The sequence below is a fragment of the Myotis myotis genome, unplaced genomic scaffold, assembly GCF_014108235.1.
Source record: "Myotis myotis isolate mMyoMyo1 unplaced genomic scaffold, mMyoMyo1.p scaffold_m19_p_15, whole genome shotgun sequence".
Taxonomy (NCBI): Eukaryota; Metazoa; Chordata; class Mammalia; order Chiroptera; family Vespertilionidae; genus Myotis; species Myotis myotis.
The window spans coordinates 28,923,585-28,943,576 of NW_023416319.1; the positions used below are offsets into that span (position 1 = coordinate 28,923,585).

The window sequence follows — 19,992 nt, forward strand, 5'->3', positions numbered from 1 at the left end:
GAAACAATCCACAGAGTTGTGTTCAGAACTTATAGGATTGCAGCCACGCCTACTAGAAAGGACGAAAGGCCTGGCACCATAGAACCTGAATCCTGATCCTCGCTCTACCTATACCAGTAGCAATGAGATACTAGACAAGCATGTACCGTGTAGTTATTACGAGCTTAGTTTTGGAGGCAGCTGGTTTCAAAGATGGGCATTTACAATATATTCATCAGCTCTGTTGCTTAGTTTTCTCACATATAATATTTGAGTCATGGTCAGTCACTGCTTTATTAAATTGGACTGATAATGAAATAAAGCATTTTAAATAATAATAGCTATGATTACATTAATTATCCTGTTCCTTTGCAGCTTTAATTTTTTTCATTTGTGAAACAATAAAGGTAAACTAGCATTTCTGTTATCCTTTCCAGCTCATATTTTCAAAATATTCTAAGCTTGTCAGCCTTGTTGACTACACTGGGGTCCCTGACAATGAACACTTTCTGCATTTTTTAACAATTACATACCCCAGAAATATGTAATGACTTGTTCCAGCTCTCTTGGTTTCTTGGTTCTTCTATTTTCAGATCCTAGGAGTGATTAATACGAACATGGTGTGATAATACTATGTGATTTGCTACTCATAGTTTTAAGGTTTATTTTTGCCTTGTTTTACCTTATCAATCTACAGCTTTACTAGACACCATGGGGTTATGTTTTGTTTTGTTTTGCTCTAAGCATTGCAATTTTCAAGTCTATTTTTTAGAAACTTTTTTTTTTTTTAATGGATAATTTCAGCTCAGTGGGATTTGTTAGCCCACCCCTCATTTCATTGCTTCTGACTTTGAGTAATGGAGGAAATAGCTTTGGGTGGGTAGTCAGCCAGTCTGGCTAGTCCACTGGGCATAGGCTCCCTGGTCACTGGGATCACTAACGCCTAATGCCTCTCTAATTATGGACATGTCTCATTCCTGGCTACTTACCAGCCTCACCGCAGGGAGTGACTCCACTTCCTGACTGGAAGCCTACCTTCATTAGCGTAAACTGTACATCATAACCATCTAGTTTTACAATAACCTAAGGGGCCCTTCCTCCCAGAGCTGCGGCATTGTGACCGTCTCAGTATTTGACATGGAGGCAGACGATAAGAATTTGTGACTTCCAACTTTAAAATGCAAAAGGTAAACCTCTATGTGATAGGGCTTTAAAAGAAGTCATCTCTGCCAATAAAGGAGAAGAGAGACAGGGATTTTGTTCTATTCTTTGCCCTATTCATCCCCTTCTTCAGTGTCCCTTCCTTCCTAAGTGAAGCAAAGCCTAGAGTAAGACTCTTCGTACTAGTGAAGTCTGAATAAGGACGGAGACTTTGAAAAGCAAATGAACCTGTAAAACAACTTAATACTGATTTAAGGTTTAATGAGAAGTATTGCTTAGTATTGATTAGACCTTTGGAGTTGTAATTCAAGCCTTGCCTACTTTCATCATCATCATCACATTTGCTACCTTTTATAGAAAACTCTTCATATTCTAAGCTCTGTACTAGTCACTTTCGATAATATCTTCCCAGATATCACCCTAAATACTGCAAGATAGTTTATTTAATTGCTAAATAACAACCTTGTTATTTAGGAGTTAAAATGTTAAGTTCTGGCCCATAATTACCATAATATTTTAAGAAACATTTAATAATACTGTAAATAGAGCTAGCAAGCCAAAAATAAATTATAATTGTAAGATAGACCAACAAAAAAGAGGAAAGACAATTGTCTATTTAAACAGGTTAACCTAACATCTAGTACAATGAAAATAAGGTCATTATTTTATGTATATTTTCCTCATTTCACTCCCAAGTGGTTCATACACAGCTATGTACTATTACTAAATGAATACCAAAAGAATGAAAAATTAAAGAGTTGCCTGACCACATCTATTCTAACTAAAGATAATCTTGGTTCATTCAGAATAATAATCTATTTTGTACCTCTCAATACTGACAGGAACCCCTTAGGAAAAAACCCTCATTTAACTGATTTTGCACATGAAGTGTAGATGTAAGTTTGTACAGATAATTAGGCCTAGAATTAGAAAATCAGTTTTGGAGACTCGCTGTTCTGCATCTTGCCCACATCAAATTACAACTATCATTTTTCTTTTCATAGAATTCATAATATATATTTTTTATTATTCATTCCAAAAATTAACAAAATAGACACATACTAGATACTAGGTCCATGTCCTTATACTGATCCAGACCAGCATTATCTCTAAACTGGATTACTGGGGAGCTCTGGACAGGTACCCCTGCTTCTCCTCTTGCCAAAGTGAGTCTTTTCAAATGTAATTTACAGTCTGTTGGTCCTCCCCCTTGGAATCCTGGTCTCTGATTTAGGGGTAAAAGCCAATGTCCTTTCAAAGACCTAGAAGGCCCCAAACATCACACTACCTGTGCCTTTCTGGTCCCCCATCTTCTTCTCCTCTTCCTCTGGCCCTTGCAGTCCGTCTCTGCTGCCCCCTTGTTGTGCCGCCTACATGTCCGGTTGCTTTACTCTGGTATATGGACGTAGCTCTTGCTGTTCCCTCTGATTGGGATGTCCATCACCCATAAACTGCTTACTAATTTATTCACTCCATTCAAGTTTGTCCTCAGATTTTACAACCTCAAGAAAGCTTACCGTCATGACCCCTTTCATTTTAATCTTTTCATTTGTCTCTCTACTTGTATCCTCTGCTACCCTGTACTCTCAATCACAATTATTCTGCTCTATTTTTAAATTTTTCCATATTGCTATCACCATCTATCTTACCATTTCATTAGTTAATTAATCACTTAATTCCATTATCCCCACCGGATTCTAAGCCTCTCAACAGTGGGGATTTCTCTTTTCTATATTCCTCACTGTATCCTAAGCATTTAAAATAGTTCTTAATACATAGTGGTGCTCCTTGTATATTACTGAGATGATTTTGATAAACTATATGATTATATTTTTAAATGGCCATAAATCTAAAGCAACAAATTTACTAATTAATATAATTACGTGAACAGATAAGTTATATAGGAGCAAATGCATTATTTTTTTTAAAGCTAAATGACATTTTTCGTCATAAACAATATAACTCTTGAACTTCCAGAACATAACAACAGAAATATTAAAAGACATGAACATATTTACCCAGCTCTTGATATTTGCTTTTGCCAAGTGTGGAGAGATGTTTCTCTTATTCTTCAATTATTAATTTCTGATTTATTCATTATATTGGATAACTATGTATAAGTTCAATTATTTTTTAAATGTTAAGATTTGTTTTATGACCCAGGAGACAGTCTATCATGGTATGTGTTTCATGGGCACTTTTTACTCTTCTAGGATAGAGTTTTCTATAAGTGTGTTGATGAGATCCTGTTGGTTGATGGTGTTGTTGATTCTTCTATATTCTTGTTGTTGTTGATTCTTCTATATTTTTGTTGATTTCTATGTAGTTGTTCTATCAATTGTTTAGAGAAGGACGCTGACATTTTCAACTTGTGGATTTGTTTATTTCTCTTTTTAGTTATATGAGTTTTTGCTTCACATACTAATATCACAGCTCTAATGTCTGATGCAGATGCATTAAGGATGGCTATATGTTCTCTCTGGATAGAACTTTTTATCATTATGTAATATTTCTCTATTTCTGATATATATTTTTTTGCTCTGAAATCTATTGGGCTGTTGTATTATGAGACTAGAGTTCTTTTTCAACATTCTGTTTTAGTAGGCCTACTCTAACATCACTCTGGTGAGGGAAGGGTAGACATCACCTCTTATTACAGGTGGGGTGGAAATCCAAGTTACCAACTCAGCCTCCATTTATAATAACAGGGGGATTCTCCTTGTTATTACTGGGTGGAGATGGGACCTCTAGCTTCCCGGTAAGCTTCTGCAGATACCCTGTATACTAGGAGTATTAGGAGTGCCTCATTACTACTCCCCACTGACACCATGGGCTGAAAGTGGCCCTGTTACTGCTAACAGTGGTAAAAATTCCAACTCTCTATTAGACCTCTTCTGACCCCATTGTGTCATGAGACAGGGAAACACTATGTTACTACAAGGGAGAAGTGGAAGTCCAGGCTCCTCATGTGGCCTCAACTGACATCTTAGATGTGTATGCTTGTTACTGCCCATGGAGATGCAACTCCTGGCTCTTTATTGGATCTTCTCTGACACCACCCCAGCAGGGAGGTAGGTGCATCTGCAGTCCAGAGAAGCTCTAAACTCCTACTTGGCCATGGTTGTTGGGTGGAGCCTCACTTTTTCTGTAGTGTTTGGCCGAAGTAGAGTGGTTATTTGCTTAAAACTTCTGTCTTGCTAGGCTGTCTCCCTCCTGATCTGTTATGTCAGATCATTGGACTTCTCTTGGGGTTTCTTTTGACTGTACCCATTTATTTGCATTCCCAGGGTGTCATCTTCTCCAGCATTCTATATTAAATATATGAAACAAAAAAGAAAACCTAAGAAACCCAGTGTTGTGTTGTTCCTTAAGTCCCAAGGTTCCTAGCTCATTGGATTTTTCTCTCTACCTTTCAGAGTCTTATGCCCGTTTTGTATATCAGATCAAGGACTTTTTGCTTTATTTATCAGAAGGAATGGAGAAAAGTATTTATATTCCATCTATCTTTCTTGATGCAGAATTCTTTTAAAATTCTCTCTTTTTTAGTAACTTAATGTTGATTTTTTTAAAAAAAGATACCATGGCTTCCAACCATTAGAGTACAGGAATATGATGTTTGTAGAACTGATCTTTGAGAATTTTCATTAGTCTTGCATATACTATGCCAGCAGTATATTTTAAAAGAGACACAAAATAACGAGGAAGAAAAATACTACTAAGTTTTCTTTTCAGATATTACAAATGATTTTCTGGGATATATCTATGAATCATGGACATTAAGTGAATTTAATTGCTAGGGAGATAAGAAAATCCCAGAATAAATGACAATATTTAAATAATGAATAAAGGTCAGCTTGTACATTTAGTAAGTATTATTGATGAAGTACATAATGATGATGGTAAATGCCCACCAAAAAATTCCCTTTAGATTAACAACCCTTACAGCATGCTGAATTAGAGGTAAATAAGACAAGCTTTTAAAAAAAATAAAATTAAATCTTTATTGTTGAAGATTTAATTTGTCTCCTTTGTCCCTCATTGACCCCTTCTCGCCCACCCCGACCCTGCCTCAGGCCTTCCCCACCCTATTGTCTATGTCCAGGGGTTATGCATATATGCATACAAGTTCTTTGGTTGATCTCTTCCCACCCACCACCCTCCCCTGCCTTCCCTTTTAATAAAAAAAATAATTTCAAAACACTTAAAGGTTATATACTATGCTGCTATAACAATAGAGGTTTATATTGCTACATTATCAATTTTACTATAACAATGAAAAAAAACTAGAATAATTTTGTGGAACATCAATAAATCAGCATATTGTTATTGATAACATTGTTGTTGTTGTTTTTTTATTGCTTAAAGTAATACAAAGGGTATTACATATGTGTCCATTCCCCCCCCCCCCCCCCCCCCGCCCTAGACAGTCCCCTAGCCTCCCCATCCCCCAGTGTCTTATGTCCATTGGTTATGCTTATATGCATGCATACAAGTCCTTTGGTTGATCTCTAACCCCCCTACCTCCTGTCCCCCAACCCTCCCCGGCCTTCCCGCTGCAGTTTGACATAAAATTGTTGTTTTAAAAAGATCCAAAATTCCTTGGTTTACTTGTTTTTTAACTCTATATTGGTAATCCAAGATTATGTTTTTTTAGCATTTATATAAAAGTAAACAGCGTTTGCTATTCAGTGATTGGTACTGTCAATGATTGATTTTTATTTTCCATTTCATGAATTGGTTTCTCAATGAAATTTATTTTATATATTTTTAAATGATGAAAGAATTCAAAGACATGGATATTGCCCTGTCTATTAATTTTACCAATTTTTATTTATTTTAACACAACAATAAACAACAGGTCTTAAAGTAGTGTATTTCGTTATGACTGGTATTAAGAAATTAGGTGCTCTCCTTCCAGAGGCCAAAACCATGCCTTTCCCTTCCTCCTCTTCTTTCCCCACAGGCATGAATCTCCTAAACTCTAGGGGACCCCACAGAGACTTGAAAGGAGGGGAGCAATGGACAGAGGCAGCTCATCCTGGGCTAACCCCTTGAACGTGTCCCTAAGGCCCCCTTTTCTCTGACTCTCCAGTGAGCTGACAGCGGCCCCACCTTGGCTCACTTCTTTCCCATAATGTTTCTAGAGCCAAAGCAGAGCACTGCCTAGGCTCTGTCCTGTTGCTTCTTCTATCCTAGATAGGAGCCCTTCCTTGTTTCACTGCCCCCAGCTTTAAAAAATGTACTCTCAAAATAAATGAATAAAGTAAAAATGAAAAATGAAAATTAAATTCTGGCACATTAGGCAGTAATCGAGGAGCCAAGATCGGAGTTTCTGAGTTCAGGCTCTGGAGTCAGAATGGTCTAGCTTTAGGTCCGATTGTGTTGCTTACTAATTGTGTGAACTTGGGAAGTCACTTAAACCCTCTAACTTTAGCCTCCTTATTAGCAAATTGGGATAATGTGTAATTTATAAAACTGGAAAGCACTATCTCCAAATAACTCCTGAAGAAGAAATGGAGTGAGTTCCGGAGCATTTGAGTACCAGGTGATCTTAGGACCCAGATGTGCCACATTCCTTCTCCCGTTTGATTATCCAGTCTTTCTTCAGATTTTACAAGCAGATTAATTTTCCCTTTCTCCCTCATCAAGTCAAGTTATATAATTTTTTCAGTCATGTATTTTGACTTGTATTGACTATTTATGTTAATGAAAATGTTCCTCTACTCAGTCACTTGAAAACTTAGGATTGAAAACTGATCAATTTTCAGATGGGAGAAATAAGCAAATATCTGGGGAGAGTGAAAAAAGCAAAACCATAGTTTTCCTCAAAAGATGAATCCCCCCCAAATATTATAATAGCAAAAAAAAATTAAGACAATTTGACAAGCATTTTCCAAAGCAAACTATTGAATATCAGTTGTGTGTGGGAAAGAAAAGTACATGACACGTGGTCCTACTCACTAAGTGGTTCATGATGTGAAGGACTAATTTGATGTATTTTACCTTCTTTTCCTTCTTTCTTGCTTTTTTCCTCTCTGTGTTTCTCGCAGTTCTTTTATATTCTACTATCTGGCTCCAAGTTCTTTTTCTTGGGTTAGGTAGTACTTCAACAGGATTTCCTTAGAATCAATCAGAGGATAAAAAGAAAACAAAACCGTAATAAATTTCCAGTTACCTGTGATCACGTGATTTTTCATAACATACTTGATGAACATAAGTCCTAAGTATCTTTCTTTTTTCTTCCTCTAGGGATCTGGATTATTTTTTGCTTTTGTGAAGTTTGTCATCTCTTCATGATATGATCTGAATACTAACATGCCCCCAATCATCTGTTCCAACTAGTTTGCCCAAAGCCACCAGATATCTCATTCATTTGAATTTATATCATGAAGATCTCTCAACAACAACAAAAAAACAACTTTATTTTAAAATAATAACCTTCACAAAGTATTTTTATTGCCATGATAAAGCTTGGAAGTTGCATATGATAAAGAGTGATAGAGATGAAGGCATTTTCTCCTAAAAATTACTACATAGGAGAAAAAGAAATAAAAAAAGGAAACATATAAGAAATCTGTGTTAGAGATCTGCAGATTAAACACAAGATGGTAAATCTATAATCATCACCATCAATTTTGAGAATACTAAGGATAGTATGTGACCAATAATTATTTAGGACAATTTACCTAAACATTTTGGTTCATATTTACAAATACCAGCTCTCCAGCATATATAGATCTTAAAGCAGTAGTTCTAAAAGACTGTATTGAATATTAGGGGTTTGGAACTCAGGAAACTGAATATTAAATAAGTACCCAGATGATTATAGTGCACAATGAAGTTGTAAAACAACTTGCCTAAGCTGCCTAAAAGTGTTCCAGGATTATTATTATAAAGTTTGACACCAGAACTTTTAAAATTCAGTCTTTCATTAATTTTTTTTTAATTCTAAGACTTGTAGCAGTTGTGTCTATAAACAGGTGGAAGAGAAATAATAATTAGGGGGGAAGCATGGTTGTTCTGTGTTTGAATTACTGTCTCTCTTGAACTGTGGCGAATTTTCTCATCTGTGTCTTTTATTTCAGGATTGAAAGACACAATAAAGATCATCTCATTTCCTAAGCAAAAAGTCTTGAATGTGCACAGCTAGTTTACTGTAAGGATGGTCATCACAAAGTATTTATAAAAAAGAAAAAAATCGTAACCTACATGTTCAGCTATAAGGGAATGGTTAATTATGATAAAGGCACAGGGTTCAGATAATATGAAGCCAATATAAATTATGTTTCAAAATAACATTTAATGACATGGAGAATATTCATGATACACTGACAAGTGACAACAAAACAAAAGTTGATAGCCTAAAATTATCTCTCATGCCTAGTGCAGGCAGAGATGGGATGGTCTTTCTTGGAGCTTTATCAGACTAAGCAATTTTTCCCAAAATATAAGCAATTAATATCTACTTATGTAGTTTCTGAGCACATGAAACTAGAATACCAGCACTCTAGACCTGTGTTACTGAATGTGTGATTCTGACTCTTATAAAAGGGAGGGAATGAGAGAAAGAGCGTGAATGGAAAAACTATTTGAAAGTTATGTGGACAGTCCTGACCACTCAATACTCTACATGCTATTCTTGGTGAAAGTCAGGTCTAACATAAGGATATGGATATGCAATTGGATTATACGTTGCTTTCATAAAGTTATTATTTGATGTTAATGGTATGTTCTTGGTTTTTACTAAATGAAACTATAAGAAATATTGATGTGAGTTTTACTCTTTAATTTTATATTAAAATAGTGGATAATAAGCCTTCCCCAGATATTCTGTATATACCCCTGTCTCCATGGACTTTATATTCTCAAGGTGTTTCCTTATGCTTCAAGATCAAACTCAAATAACTCCTCTGCTAAGAAATAGTCCCCATTCCCCACAGTCAAAACTAGTCATGCCTTCTTTTTACTTTTCCTTAAAGCAATTGTCATACGTTATATCAATTGTCTACTCTTGCAAACATTTCCCCACAAAAGTTAGTGCTTTGAACAACTATTTATTAGTATTTTTCATGTTTCTTTGGGTTGACTGAAATCAGTTGGACAGTTCTTGCTTGGAGTCTGTTATACGGTTGCAGTCAGATGGCTGCTGGGGCTGGGGTCATCTGACTAAGCTTGATGGATGACAAGGCTGTTTCATTCACATGTCTGGTGCTTAACAGGAGCAGAATAGGGCTGGCTGGGCATTTCTGTTACTGTTTCTCCACCTATTTTCTGCTTGCTTTGGCTTCATCACAGCAGGATTGTCTCAGGATAACTGCATTTCTTATGTGGAGACAGGTTTCCTCCAGAACCAGTGTTCCAAGGCTGAAACTAGATGCAGGCTGAAGCGGTAAGGTTTCTGACGATTTAGCTTTAGGAGTCCTAGAACTTACTTCTGCCATGTTACATAGGCCTAGGAAATCACCAAGGCCAGCCCAGATCCAAAGAGAAGGGAATTAGACTCCATCTCGATGTGAAGAGCTGTACAGGGATAGAGGGCATGGATGGTGGCCATCTTTAGAAGCTACCTAACATATCTAGAATATGAAAAAGGTTTCAGTGCTGAGAAGGATTTGAAAGATCATTTGGTTTTCCTTTCTTATTTTAATGAAGAGAAAAAGAGTAGAACGATGAAATAATTTGCCCCAAATCAAATTATACATTTGCCTCGCTTTCCAGCATGAACTAAACTCCCAAAATGAGCTGAACCGGTTTGGCTCAGTGGATAGAGCGTCGGCCTGCGGACTGAGGGGTCCCGGGTTCGATTCCGGTCAAGGGCATGTACCTTGGTTGCCGGCACATCCCCAGTAGGGGGTGTGCAGGAGGCAGCTGATCAATCTCTCTCATCAATGTTTCTAACTTTCTATCCCTCTCCCTTCTTCTCTGTAAAAAAATCAATAAAATATATTTAAAAAAAATAAAATAAAATAAACTCCCAAAATGAGGTAGGATTGTTCATAGCATGTGGCATGGTTTGTTCATAGCCCAGCAAAGACCATGAATAAATTACACATACAAGTACTTGCTAAAATGAATAGGGTATGTTATAGAAAATAAGTTTAGTTGTTCTGCATCTCATTTTAAGGAGCAAGAAAAAGGTCAGGTTTCTTATTTTGCCCTCAAACATGTACACCTTTGACCTGATTTAGCCATTGTTCGATGTTGTGAAATCAAACCAGGCAAAGTTAAAAAAAAAAAAAAAAAAAAAAAAAGAGGTTCCCACAGCTATACTTCTCTGAAAACATCTTGTTTTGTGTATTTGACTTTGGAACAATGAAAATGATCTAACTATAGAAAACAAAATTAAATAAAAGTGAAATAAAAGGCATTCCCCAAATGGGAAGAAAAATGAAATAAATAAACCCATCAATTAGGTTTATTAAAAAGTTATTAAGTAATGATAATATGATATTTGATAGTATTAAGAAATTATTGTTCATTTTTTAAGATGCAATAATGATATATTTTTTTTAAGTTCTTAAAATAAAAAAAAATCTTATCCTTTTGAGATACTTACATAATTTATAGAGGATTAATATGATGATTGAAATTGGGCTCAAAATCACCCAGTATATATCATCCACTGGAGAAGGGATAGGGGTTTTAAATTTATCATTTTATTTTCTCTATTATATTTGATATTTTTCATAAGAAAATGTTTTTTTTCTGTAAGCTGCATCTTAAAAATTATAGGCATATTTTGGAAAGATTTCAACTGTTTGGGTTTTTTTTTTTTAATCTCCTTAAATTCTTCAGCAATTTTTTCATGTATATGTGAGTAGATTTTTCTTTTGGCAGGTCTATAGCTTTGTTTCATTTTCAAGGACAATTGAATGGGCAGGAATACTATTAATGATACCTAAATGCAAGAAATAATCTCCTTTGAAAGCAAGAACTTGAAAAACCATAAAGATAAAAATGTTATTAAATTGTATTTATTGCTACTAAGAAAACATCTTGAAATAGATTTCTAGTGGATAGTGTAATATTTTAAGAGAAGAGCACCCTCTGCTGTCTTGACAAGAAATGTTAACACAAATGAGGAGACACTATTGTGTCCTTGATTTTTCCAGTTACCAGCCACAGTAACTGGAACGTATCATAATAATAATAATAATTAGTAGTAGTAGTAGTAGTAGAAGTAATATTAGTAGTGGTAGTATGTTAATAACTATTATTATTGAAAACCAAGGTAGATGATATCATAGTCAACTTTTCTTTTAAAACCGTATCAGGGATGCAGGGAAACATTACTGGCCTGCAAAGGTGGGGTTAGAATTTGTTTCCTAAAATATATAAAGGCTATAAAACTAAGCAAAAATAACTTTAGCACACACATCTACTGTGAACCAAATTTTACCCATTTGGAGACAGTCAACCCAATCGCTTGGGTTGCTAGGTGAACATGTCTTTGTGTGAAACTGAGAACAAAATTACTTCCATAGACTTCCCTGTGCATTTGAGCTTGTCAGAAATGTGCCATTGCCTAGGAAGTCCATTGCTACCCTGGGGACTTTAGAAATTCAGCCCAGTGGGTTCCACTCCCAGCCTGTTGTTCATGTCAGTTCAGTGCATTAAAGCTCTTATGTGGAGCTCACTTAAGGCTAGGCAAGGCCAATGTTAGCCTACTCCATGGCTGCCTGTGCCTGTCCTTGCCATGATCCTAAGAGATGAAACAATAACATGTTTTTATCATCACATGCCATTTTCCATTTGTTTTGTTTGAATTCCTCTTTCTTGAGGAAGAGTCTGTGAATATTGGTTTTTGAAGTGGCACTGTGTTGAGTAAAGGGTTAACAAAACCCATTCTTCTATGAAATTTGACCTTGGGTTAACTTTCTGGTTCTGTTTGCCTGGAAACCTGATAAAGGTGGAATGTCAGCTGTGTTACTGAGGAATATTGCATGTGGTAAAAATGACCTCTGATTCTGAGCTGCCTCTGACTCAGAATGCATTAAAGATATCAGTTCGGGAGACATAGCTTCGGATTTCTCAAGGTGTGATGATTCTTGCAACTCACCTGTCCTTTGTGGAGACCCAGAGGCTGTTGTTATAAGATATACTGGTTTTTAAATGGCAAGATTGTCGTCTTCTTCTTTTTTTTTTAAGATCCTTGTGTGTGTATTATATTTTTAAAATCAAATTTTTAGTCAACAGACACACTTATGGTTTTCCCATATCTTGACTATTGTGAATAATGCTACAGTGAACATGGGGGTACAGATATCTCTTTGAGATTTCATTTCCATTGGATATATACTTCAGAGTAAAATTGCTGGATCCTATGGTAGTTCAACTTAAAATTCCTTTAGGAACCTCCATACTGTTTTCCAGACTGTCTGTATTGATTTACATTTCCACACATAGCAATACCAGGTTTCTCTTTTCTCTGCATCCTCTCCAATGCTTATTACCTTTTGATATTTTCAGAACAGCCATGCTAACAGGTGTGGGTGACATCTCAATGATTTGCATTTCCCTGATAATTAGTGATTTTGAGAGTCTTTCATATCACTGAACTGTGCACTTAAAAATAGTTAAGAATATTTTGTTATGTGTACTTTATCACAAATTTTATAAATATACTAGAGGCCCAGTGCATGAAAATTCATAAGTTGAACTACCATAGGATCCAGCAATTTTACTCTGGAGTATATATCCAATGGAAATGAAATCTCAAAGAGATATCTGTACCCCCATGTTCATTGTAGCACTATTCACAATAGTCAAGATATGGGAAAACCATAAGTGTGTCTGTTGACTGAAAATTTGATTTTAAAAATATAATACACACACAAGGATCTTATTCAGCCTTAGTTGAAAAGCTAGTTGAAATAAAAAGATCCCCAGGGTGCATCTTGCACCCAGCTGTCATTAAAAAATATTTATCCATGTCACTCATTATTCTGACATTGTGCAACCACAGCTAGATATAAAAAAGTAAATTGAATGCAGAAATCTGACACCAAACTATAACCAATGTTAATAACCTTACATTTCAACATTTTTAAGATTCATCAGAGCACTCTGTCTTGTTGTTTAAAGCTATGGAATTTGAACTGTTCAAAATAAAAATAAAATATTTTCTAATAAAATTGCTCTTTAACCTCTTGTATGTTTTGTTCCATGTAGGATTTTGATTGAAACAAAATTGTTTTTAGTTTTTCTAACTGCTGATAAATTAATTAAGCAAGGAGGCCATTAGACTGAGGTGGCTGTAATGACTTGGTAGCCTACATTAGCAAACCGAAACCTAAGCCTGAGTCACTGCCCTTGATCCCAGGAAATGAAACCCAAGAATGACCAATGGCAAACAGCCAGTGGGGCTTTCCCAAATAAGGCAACTGCTTAAACTCTAGCTAATCAATAATTTATTTGCTTTGCTTCCACATGTTCTCTGTGAAAACCTGGACCCTAGCTTCTGTCAGCAGAGTAGTCCTAACTGCTTTTGGTTTTGTGCTGCCCAATTCAAGTCATTATTTGCTCAAATAAGTGTCATAAACTTTAATATGACATGATATGCCCTAGTTTCTTTTTTTCTTTTTAACAGTTCAAACATGCACTGCTCTATTTCAGTCACACATAAGATGCTCTTACAAATCAGTAAGAAAGATATTGGCTACTTAATTTAAACAAAATACAAAAGACTTGAATAAGTACTTCACAAATGATGTCCAAGTAGCTAATAAACCTATGAAAAAGTGTTCAACATTGTCACATGTCATGGAAACAGAGAGTAAAGCCATTGTGAGTTATTTTACACCCACAGGAATGACCAAAATTAAAAGGACTAAAAATATGAATTATTTACAAGTAGGTAGAGCAACTAGAATGGGCACACATTACACACGGTGAGAGTGTAAATTCATTTGATCACTTTGGAAATCTGGTGGTACCTACTAAAGATAACACATACTTAACCTCATGACCCACCAGTTCTACTCCTCGTTAGATAACCAAGAGAAATTAGTGCATATGTCTATCAAAAGACAACTATAAAAATTTTCATGAGTTTTCTTAATGGTCAAAAATTGGAAATTAGAAGCAGTCCAACAGTCTATTAAAAATAGAATGGATAAACTGAGGGATATTCTTATAGTGGAACCCTAGGTGGCAATGAAAATGAAAGATCTATTGCTACAATGTAACAGCATGAATGAATTTTACAGACCTAATTCTGAATAAAAAAAGCGAAACATAAAATAGTTTGTATGTATGTACTAGTATGTATGTATGTATGTATGCGTGTATGGTTCCATAAGTAGATAATAATTAGTAAGATATTGGTAAAGTTCATAAATAGATTAAATTAATGTATGGTAATAGAGGTCAGCATAGTATTTACCTTGTGAAAATCAACTAGGAGAGGTTATGAAGGTGCACCTAGGATGCTAGAAATGCCCTGTATCTTGATCTAGTAGAATTTATTTATTAGTTAACTTGAAATTTATATTCTTTACATAGTTTAATATCTCATTAAAAATAAAAGAAAATATAGTTCAGAAAAAAGCAACAAAAATAGATCCTCTTAATACCTGAAACTAGCCAAAAGGCTATGGAGTTAAGCTGGGGATGTCATTAATGGAGCCCTCTACCCAAAGAGAAAGGGAGGCTCAACAGGTCACAGGTGTTTATAGTAAGGTATTTTATTTGTATACCTAAGCAAGTTAACACCACTCAATATAAAATGCATAAGATAGGGTCTGATTCATAGTACACATTAAAAATATCAGTACTTCTATTGCAGCTGCTATTTACTATTACTGTTACAATTTTGTTGTTGTTATTAGTGATTGAGTTTGAATCAGAAACTCTCACTGTACCCCTGTCAGTTTATTCTCACTTCCAAATCCCATCCTTCAGTCCATTCTTATTTTCTCTGATTCCCCCCACAGGGTACCATCAGTCCTGGGCATGGGGACATTGGCATCGTTTTATCTTTCAAAGCAGACTGTGGGCCTGAGATGAGGTCCAGGGACAGAAGGGCCTGAGGGATGGGCTCCCTCAGACAGAGAACTCGCAAACTGCCAAAAGGGAGGCTGTGCAGTCGACGTCATTCCATTTGCCATCAGTCCGGATCATCACACAGTGTTCCCCAGAGCCAGCATTGTTGGGCTCATTATCATTCCAGTTTTGGTAGGTCACAGGCCTTCCTGTCAGGTCCACAAAATGACCTTCTCTCTCCTCATCTGTGATGCCCAGGAAGGCATCTCCTTCTGTTATATGCAGGATGGCCTTGTTCTCTTCAGCATTCATGGGGGTGGCCACGGAAGCCTGGAAATGGGTGCACAGTGCCTTCACTCTGTCAAAGGTCATCTTTTCACCATTGGTCAAGAAGAACTTCCTTCCAACTTGTTTGCCCAGGGCGAAGGCCAGCCCTGAAACAGGAAAAATGGGGGTGACACTGGCGTGTCTTTAAGGCATTTTTTTGGATAAAGGCTTTTAGAGGAGAATTGCCATATGAAATACAGTATGTCCAGTTAAATTTGAATTTCAGATGAACAATAAAGTTTCTTTTTATTATAAGTATCTTCCCACAAAATGTTGAGGACATACTTATCCTGAAAAATATTAGTTATTGTTTACCTGAAATTCAAATTTAAGTAGGTGCCCTGTTCTTTCATTTGTTAAACCTGGCAAACCTAATCTGAAAACAGCCTGGAACAAGGGCCTTTGTCCTTTTGGATAAGGGTTCTAGAACATATGTAATTGGTGATTCTGTATTTTACCCCAGTATTCACTTGAGAAGAAAGAAAAATGTCTGCGAATATTTGCTTCAGGCCAGCAGGGCACAAAAGGAGCAGGTTAGGCCCCACTGTCAGGTCTCAACAACAGAATAACAAAGAGAAAGAAGCTTAGGTCCCGTTTTCAGTGATACCTACACACGCTGATAGTAGAAAGTACAGGATGGGGGTTGGGGGTGTCTCTGGAGTCAGACTGGCTTCAATTTGTAAACTACCTCCAACACTTACTAGCTCTGTGCCTTTGAGCAAGTTGTCCGATTTCTCTTGGCCTCCATTTCTACTAAGGTTTGGAGGGATTTCACGAGATCAGACCGTGAGGAACACTTATGCGGTACTAGAAAATTATATGTATTTAACAAATACCTTGCACCTTCCTAAACTGAAAGCTGCCTGAAACGTGAGAGAGAAGGCTTACAATTTTTGACACGATCCAATTCTGAGCGCAGAGCTTCTCTTTCTAAAGCAGCCAGGCGATCATCACACTCTAGAAAATGTAAACAAAGCGAAAGAACATTGTTGGGAAGGGATTTCAGAGCTATAAGTGGGCAGGGTATTTTTTTCCAAATTAAAAAATTAATTTCCTTATACATTAATATTTGCTTTTTGAAGGAAAATAAAAATATTAAGAAGAAATGAGGTAAAAGTATCTGTATTGCCAGCCAGCCCAAAACATCACTCATCATCTATTGAAGGTATTTAGACACTACGCACATGCACACAAACATGAACACACATGCAGTCCCTCATGACCTAGCATGATAGCACTCCATACGTCAAGCTACTCACTAATTTTTTTTTCCCAAATAAACAACTCCATTGTGAATAAAAAGTAAATCTCTTGGGAATTATTATGTGCTGGCGAATCTAAAAAGATTACAGGTTTTTGTCTTTACGGAGGTTTTGATTTATTGCTTTTATTGTTTTGTTTTTGTTTTTTCTTGGAGTTTGTTCAGTAAACCAAGATTTTTGTGAATTGCACATTATTTAAGGGGGGAGGGCATGAGGCAGGCTGTGTGCTAAAGATGGCAAAAATGGCCTCCATATGGTACTGCTTGTCTGTTTAAGAAATGGAGTCTGTTTTCCCATTCCTTGAACCTGGGTGGGCCTGTGACTTGCTTTGACAATAGAATGTGACAGAAGCAATAATGTACATGATCTAAGCCTTCAGAAGGCCTTAAAGCTTCAACTCTTTCTGCTATTGGGTATTTTGTAATCACCTCTATGTGAACAAGCGGGGCTAGATTGTTGGAAGATGAAAGACCTGTGGGTCAATGACCCTCATCACTCCAGCTGACAACTAAACAACAGGCAGACATATAAGTGAGACATTGGTCATCACTCGACCACAGACACTGAGATCAGCAGAAAAAGCATTTGGCAGATCCACAGAATTGTGATTTAAATAAATGGTTGTGTTTTTTGTTTGTTTCTCATGAAGTAAAAGATAACTGACATACCATGTATAGACTGCTGTTGTGAAAACAGACATAATAAGTCCAACACATTTGAGGTCTACTTTCTCCCTTTCGGACCAGAGCCTCACATTGTGGCAGCTACGGAAAGCCGGGGCCCAGCTCCTTCAGGGAGTGCCCAGTGAAGGAGTGGAGGGTCTGCAAGTCTGTACTCCGCAGTCCGCTTGGGCTCTAAGTAACCTAGCAAGGGCTGAGTGTGCTGGGTCAGGAAGCAGAGTTGGGCATCTTTCCATGAAGCAGCCGAAGTGGCATCTCCCAACTGGTACTCAAAATCCCAGGACCCTGGGACTAGGCTGTCAGCCTAAACCTGGTTGAGGTTAGCTTCTTACCTGGGCATTTTCCAGGGTCTCCTTTTGGGCCCACACTTCCTGGTAGCCCAGGGAGTCCTGGATTTCCTTGAGGCCCCAATTTTCCAGGGGGACCTTGAATGCCTCTGAGCCCTTGGCCTATGGGAAGAAGAAAACATAAATTAGTGTCTCTGTGTTTGCTTTATTTCTCCAAGAGCTTGATGCTTAATCTTTTCCCAGGAGAGCAGAGACATTAATCCAGGACCAGCTTTCTAAATCACTACTTCCACTGACCCAGAGAAGAAAATCTTCCCAGGTCCCTCGGGATGGCTTGCCATGAAGGGCCACTCCCTGAGCAAGCAGGACAACCACATGTCACCAACTCCTGTGTGGAAGTCAGGGATTTGTTTTGAACTATAATAGTTGAGAGAAATACGACCTATATGAATTGGACATTGCTCTTACATCTCCAGGCAGTTTTGTCTGGCAGGTAAAGATTCCCAGAGAAAGAACAGCCCAAGCTCTACCTGGTTCTCCTTTTTCTCCCTTGGGGCCATCACGCCCATCTCTGCCTGGCAAGCCGTTGATGCCTGGAGAAGCACAGGTGATCACAGGGCAGGTCTTTTGAAGGTGCTCACCAGGTTCTATTTCTGAATAAGATGTTGTCACCACACTCAGAAGAAGGAGAGAGAGCAATGGAAACAGAGCCATGGTCCTCACCTTGGTGAGTGGAAAGTCAAAGAAGATTATCTCATCGTGTTCAGTTAATCAACATGCATTTACCAAACATTCCCTCGGTCCTATAACCTATACTGGGCAGAGATGATGTAGGGATGGATGGCCCACCCATTGCTGCCTCCAGACTGGGGATGTGGAAAAGCTAATCTTCCTTCAGATATTGTGTGATGAGTACTTTAACATGGGTAGGAATAACATGCAGTGACGTCCCTAGAAGGGGGTCCCAAATGGCCCAGGCCTCTGGTTTTACCACTAGAAGGCTGTGCATATGCTACCCATATCCTTTCTGAGACCCACTTCCAGCACACTCATGCCTTTTGGCTTACAGGGTGGAAGTGAATGGAGACCCAGGAATCTGTAGGAGCCCCCGCTCACCCCACTTCTCCCATTTGGGCCCATCTGCCACCTGCATCCCATCCTCATATCTAGGCAGATTATTGCCCTTCAGGGCCAGTTAACTGACCCTGACTTAATGGTAGGCACTAAACTGTAGGCTGGTGATCCAGAGAGGGATAGTCACTGCTAGTCACTAACCCAGAATTAACTTGCGTTTGCTTCCTTGGAAAGTTTTATTTCCTGCTGCAAGAGAGACTTACCAGGGGTAGCATTTTGGAAATGTCTCACTGCCTTGTCCCTAGCAGGGTACCAGATTCCTCTCTAGTTCCTGGAGGAAATTTCCCGTGTTCTGTGGATAAAAAACATTGGCAATTACCACCTCCCTTGACTCCCTTTCCTATTTCTTAATCTTAGCATTTCATCTCTCCTTCAATGCTCTCTTTCAAAACTGTCATTTCCCAGGAAACCTCAATATACTAGCTTCGTGGTTCTATTTCTTTATGGCTTTCTTTGGAAAAGAAGGCAGTGTCATTTCTGCAAATGGTCAGGTAAGTCCAGAAAGCCACAGGTGCCCGGCAAAAGCAAAGAAAGAATGATTTCTGCTGGCCATCTCCCCACCTGCACCCCTCAGAAACCTTCCCGTAGGCCTCCAAGGTCAAGTCAAGTCCCTAGACAGATCCAGGACCATAGATCTATTCAGCAGAAAGGACTTACTGGGGCTTGTGCAGAGCAGGGATGCAAAGGTGAGGAAGCTGGCCCTCCAGCCAGGGCTCTGGCAGATGTCTCAGGGTAAGGAAGGAGGCTGGACTGGGCAATTGCAGGGCCCAACCAGCCTTGTGAACTGAGATGAACAGGCTGGCCTGGCCTTCAACCGCAGATTAATAAACAACTCTTCTTGGGACTGCACTAAACTCCTAGCATTGCCCAGGGGTTTCTGGCACAAAGTTCAGCAGCTGTTTGCTCTACTGCTGCACAAATCATCCTTCAAATTGCCATCTATTATTTATTGTGGTAAAATACACATAACATCATATTTGCCATTGTGACCATTATAATTCAGCAGCATTAAGTACATTTACATTGTTGTGCAACCATCACCACTAATCTCCAGAACTTTTCATCATCTCTGACTGAAAGTGCATACTCATTGAGCAATAATTTCCACTCCCCACTCTCACCCCTCAGTAACCCCCGATGACTACTGTTCTACTTTTCATCTCTATGAATTTGTCTATT

The 19,992-nt window shown here is 37.8% G+C and overlaps 1 protein-coding gene across 1 annotated transcript; it reads right to left on the reverse strand.

Moving 5' to 3' along the window:
- Positions 1-15,183: 15,183 nt before the first annotated feature.
- On the reverse strand, positions 15,184-19,622 carry MBL2 (mannose binding lectin 2). Its single transcript, XM_036337337.1, has 6 exons — positions 19,471-19,622; positions 19,017-19,105; positions 18,210-18,402; positions 17,725-17,841; positions 16,339-16,407; positions 15,184-15,557 (listed from the first exon to the last, which is right to left on the reverse strand). The coding sequence occupies exons 2-6, from the start codon at positions 19,026-19,028 to the stop codon at positions 15,184-15,186; spliced, it is 765 nt and encodes a 254-aa protein (XP_036193230.1). The 5' UTR covers positions 19,029-19,105; positions 19,471-19,622.
- Positions 19,623-19,992: the final 370 nt, after the last annotated feature.

Bases quoted from the DNA above. Each gene is read 5' to 3' on its own strand.
- MBL2 (XM_036337337.1), bottom strand. The intron at 17,842-18,209 runs GTAGAGCTTGGG...TTCTTCCCATAG, and splicing joins GGGAGAAAAAGGAGAACCAG to GCCAAGGGCTCAGAGGCATT. The intron at 15,558-16,338 runs GTAAGCCTTCTC...TTCCTGTTTCAG, and splicing joins ATTGGATCGTGTCAAAAATT to GGCTGGCCTTCGCCCTGGGC.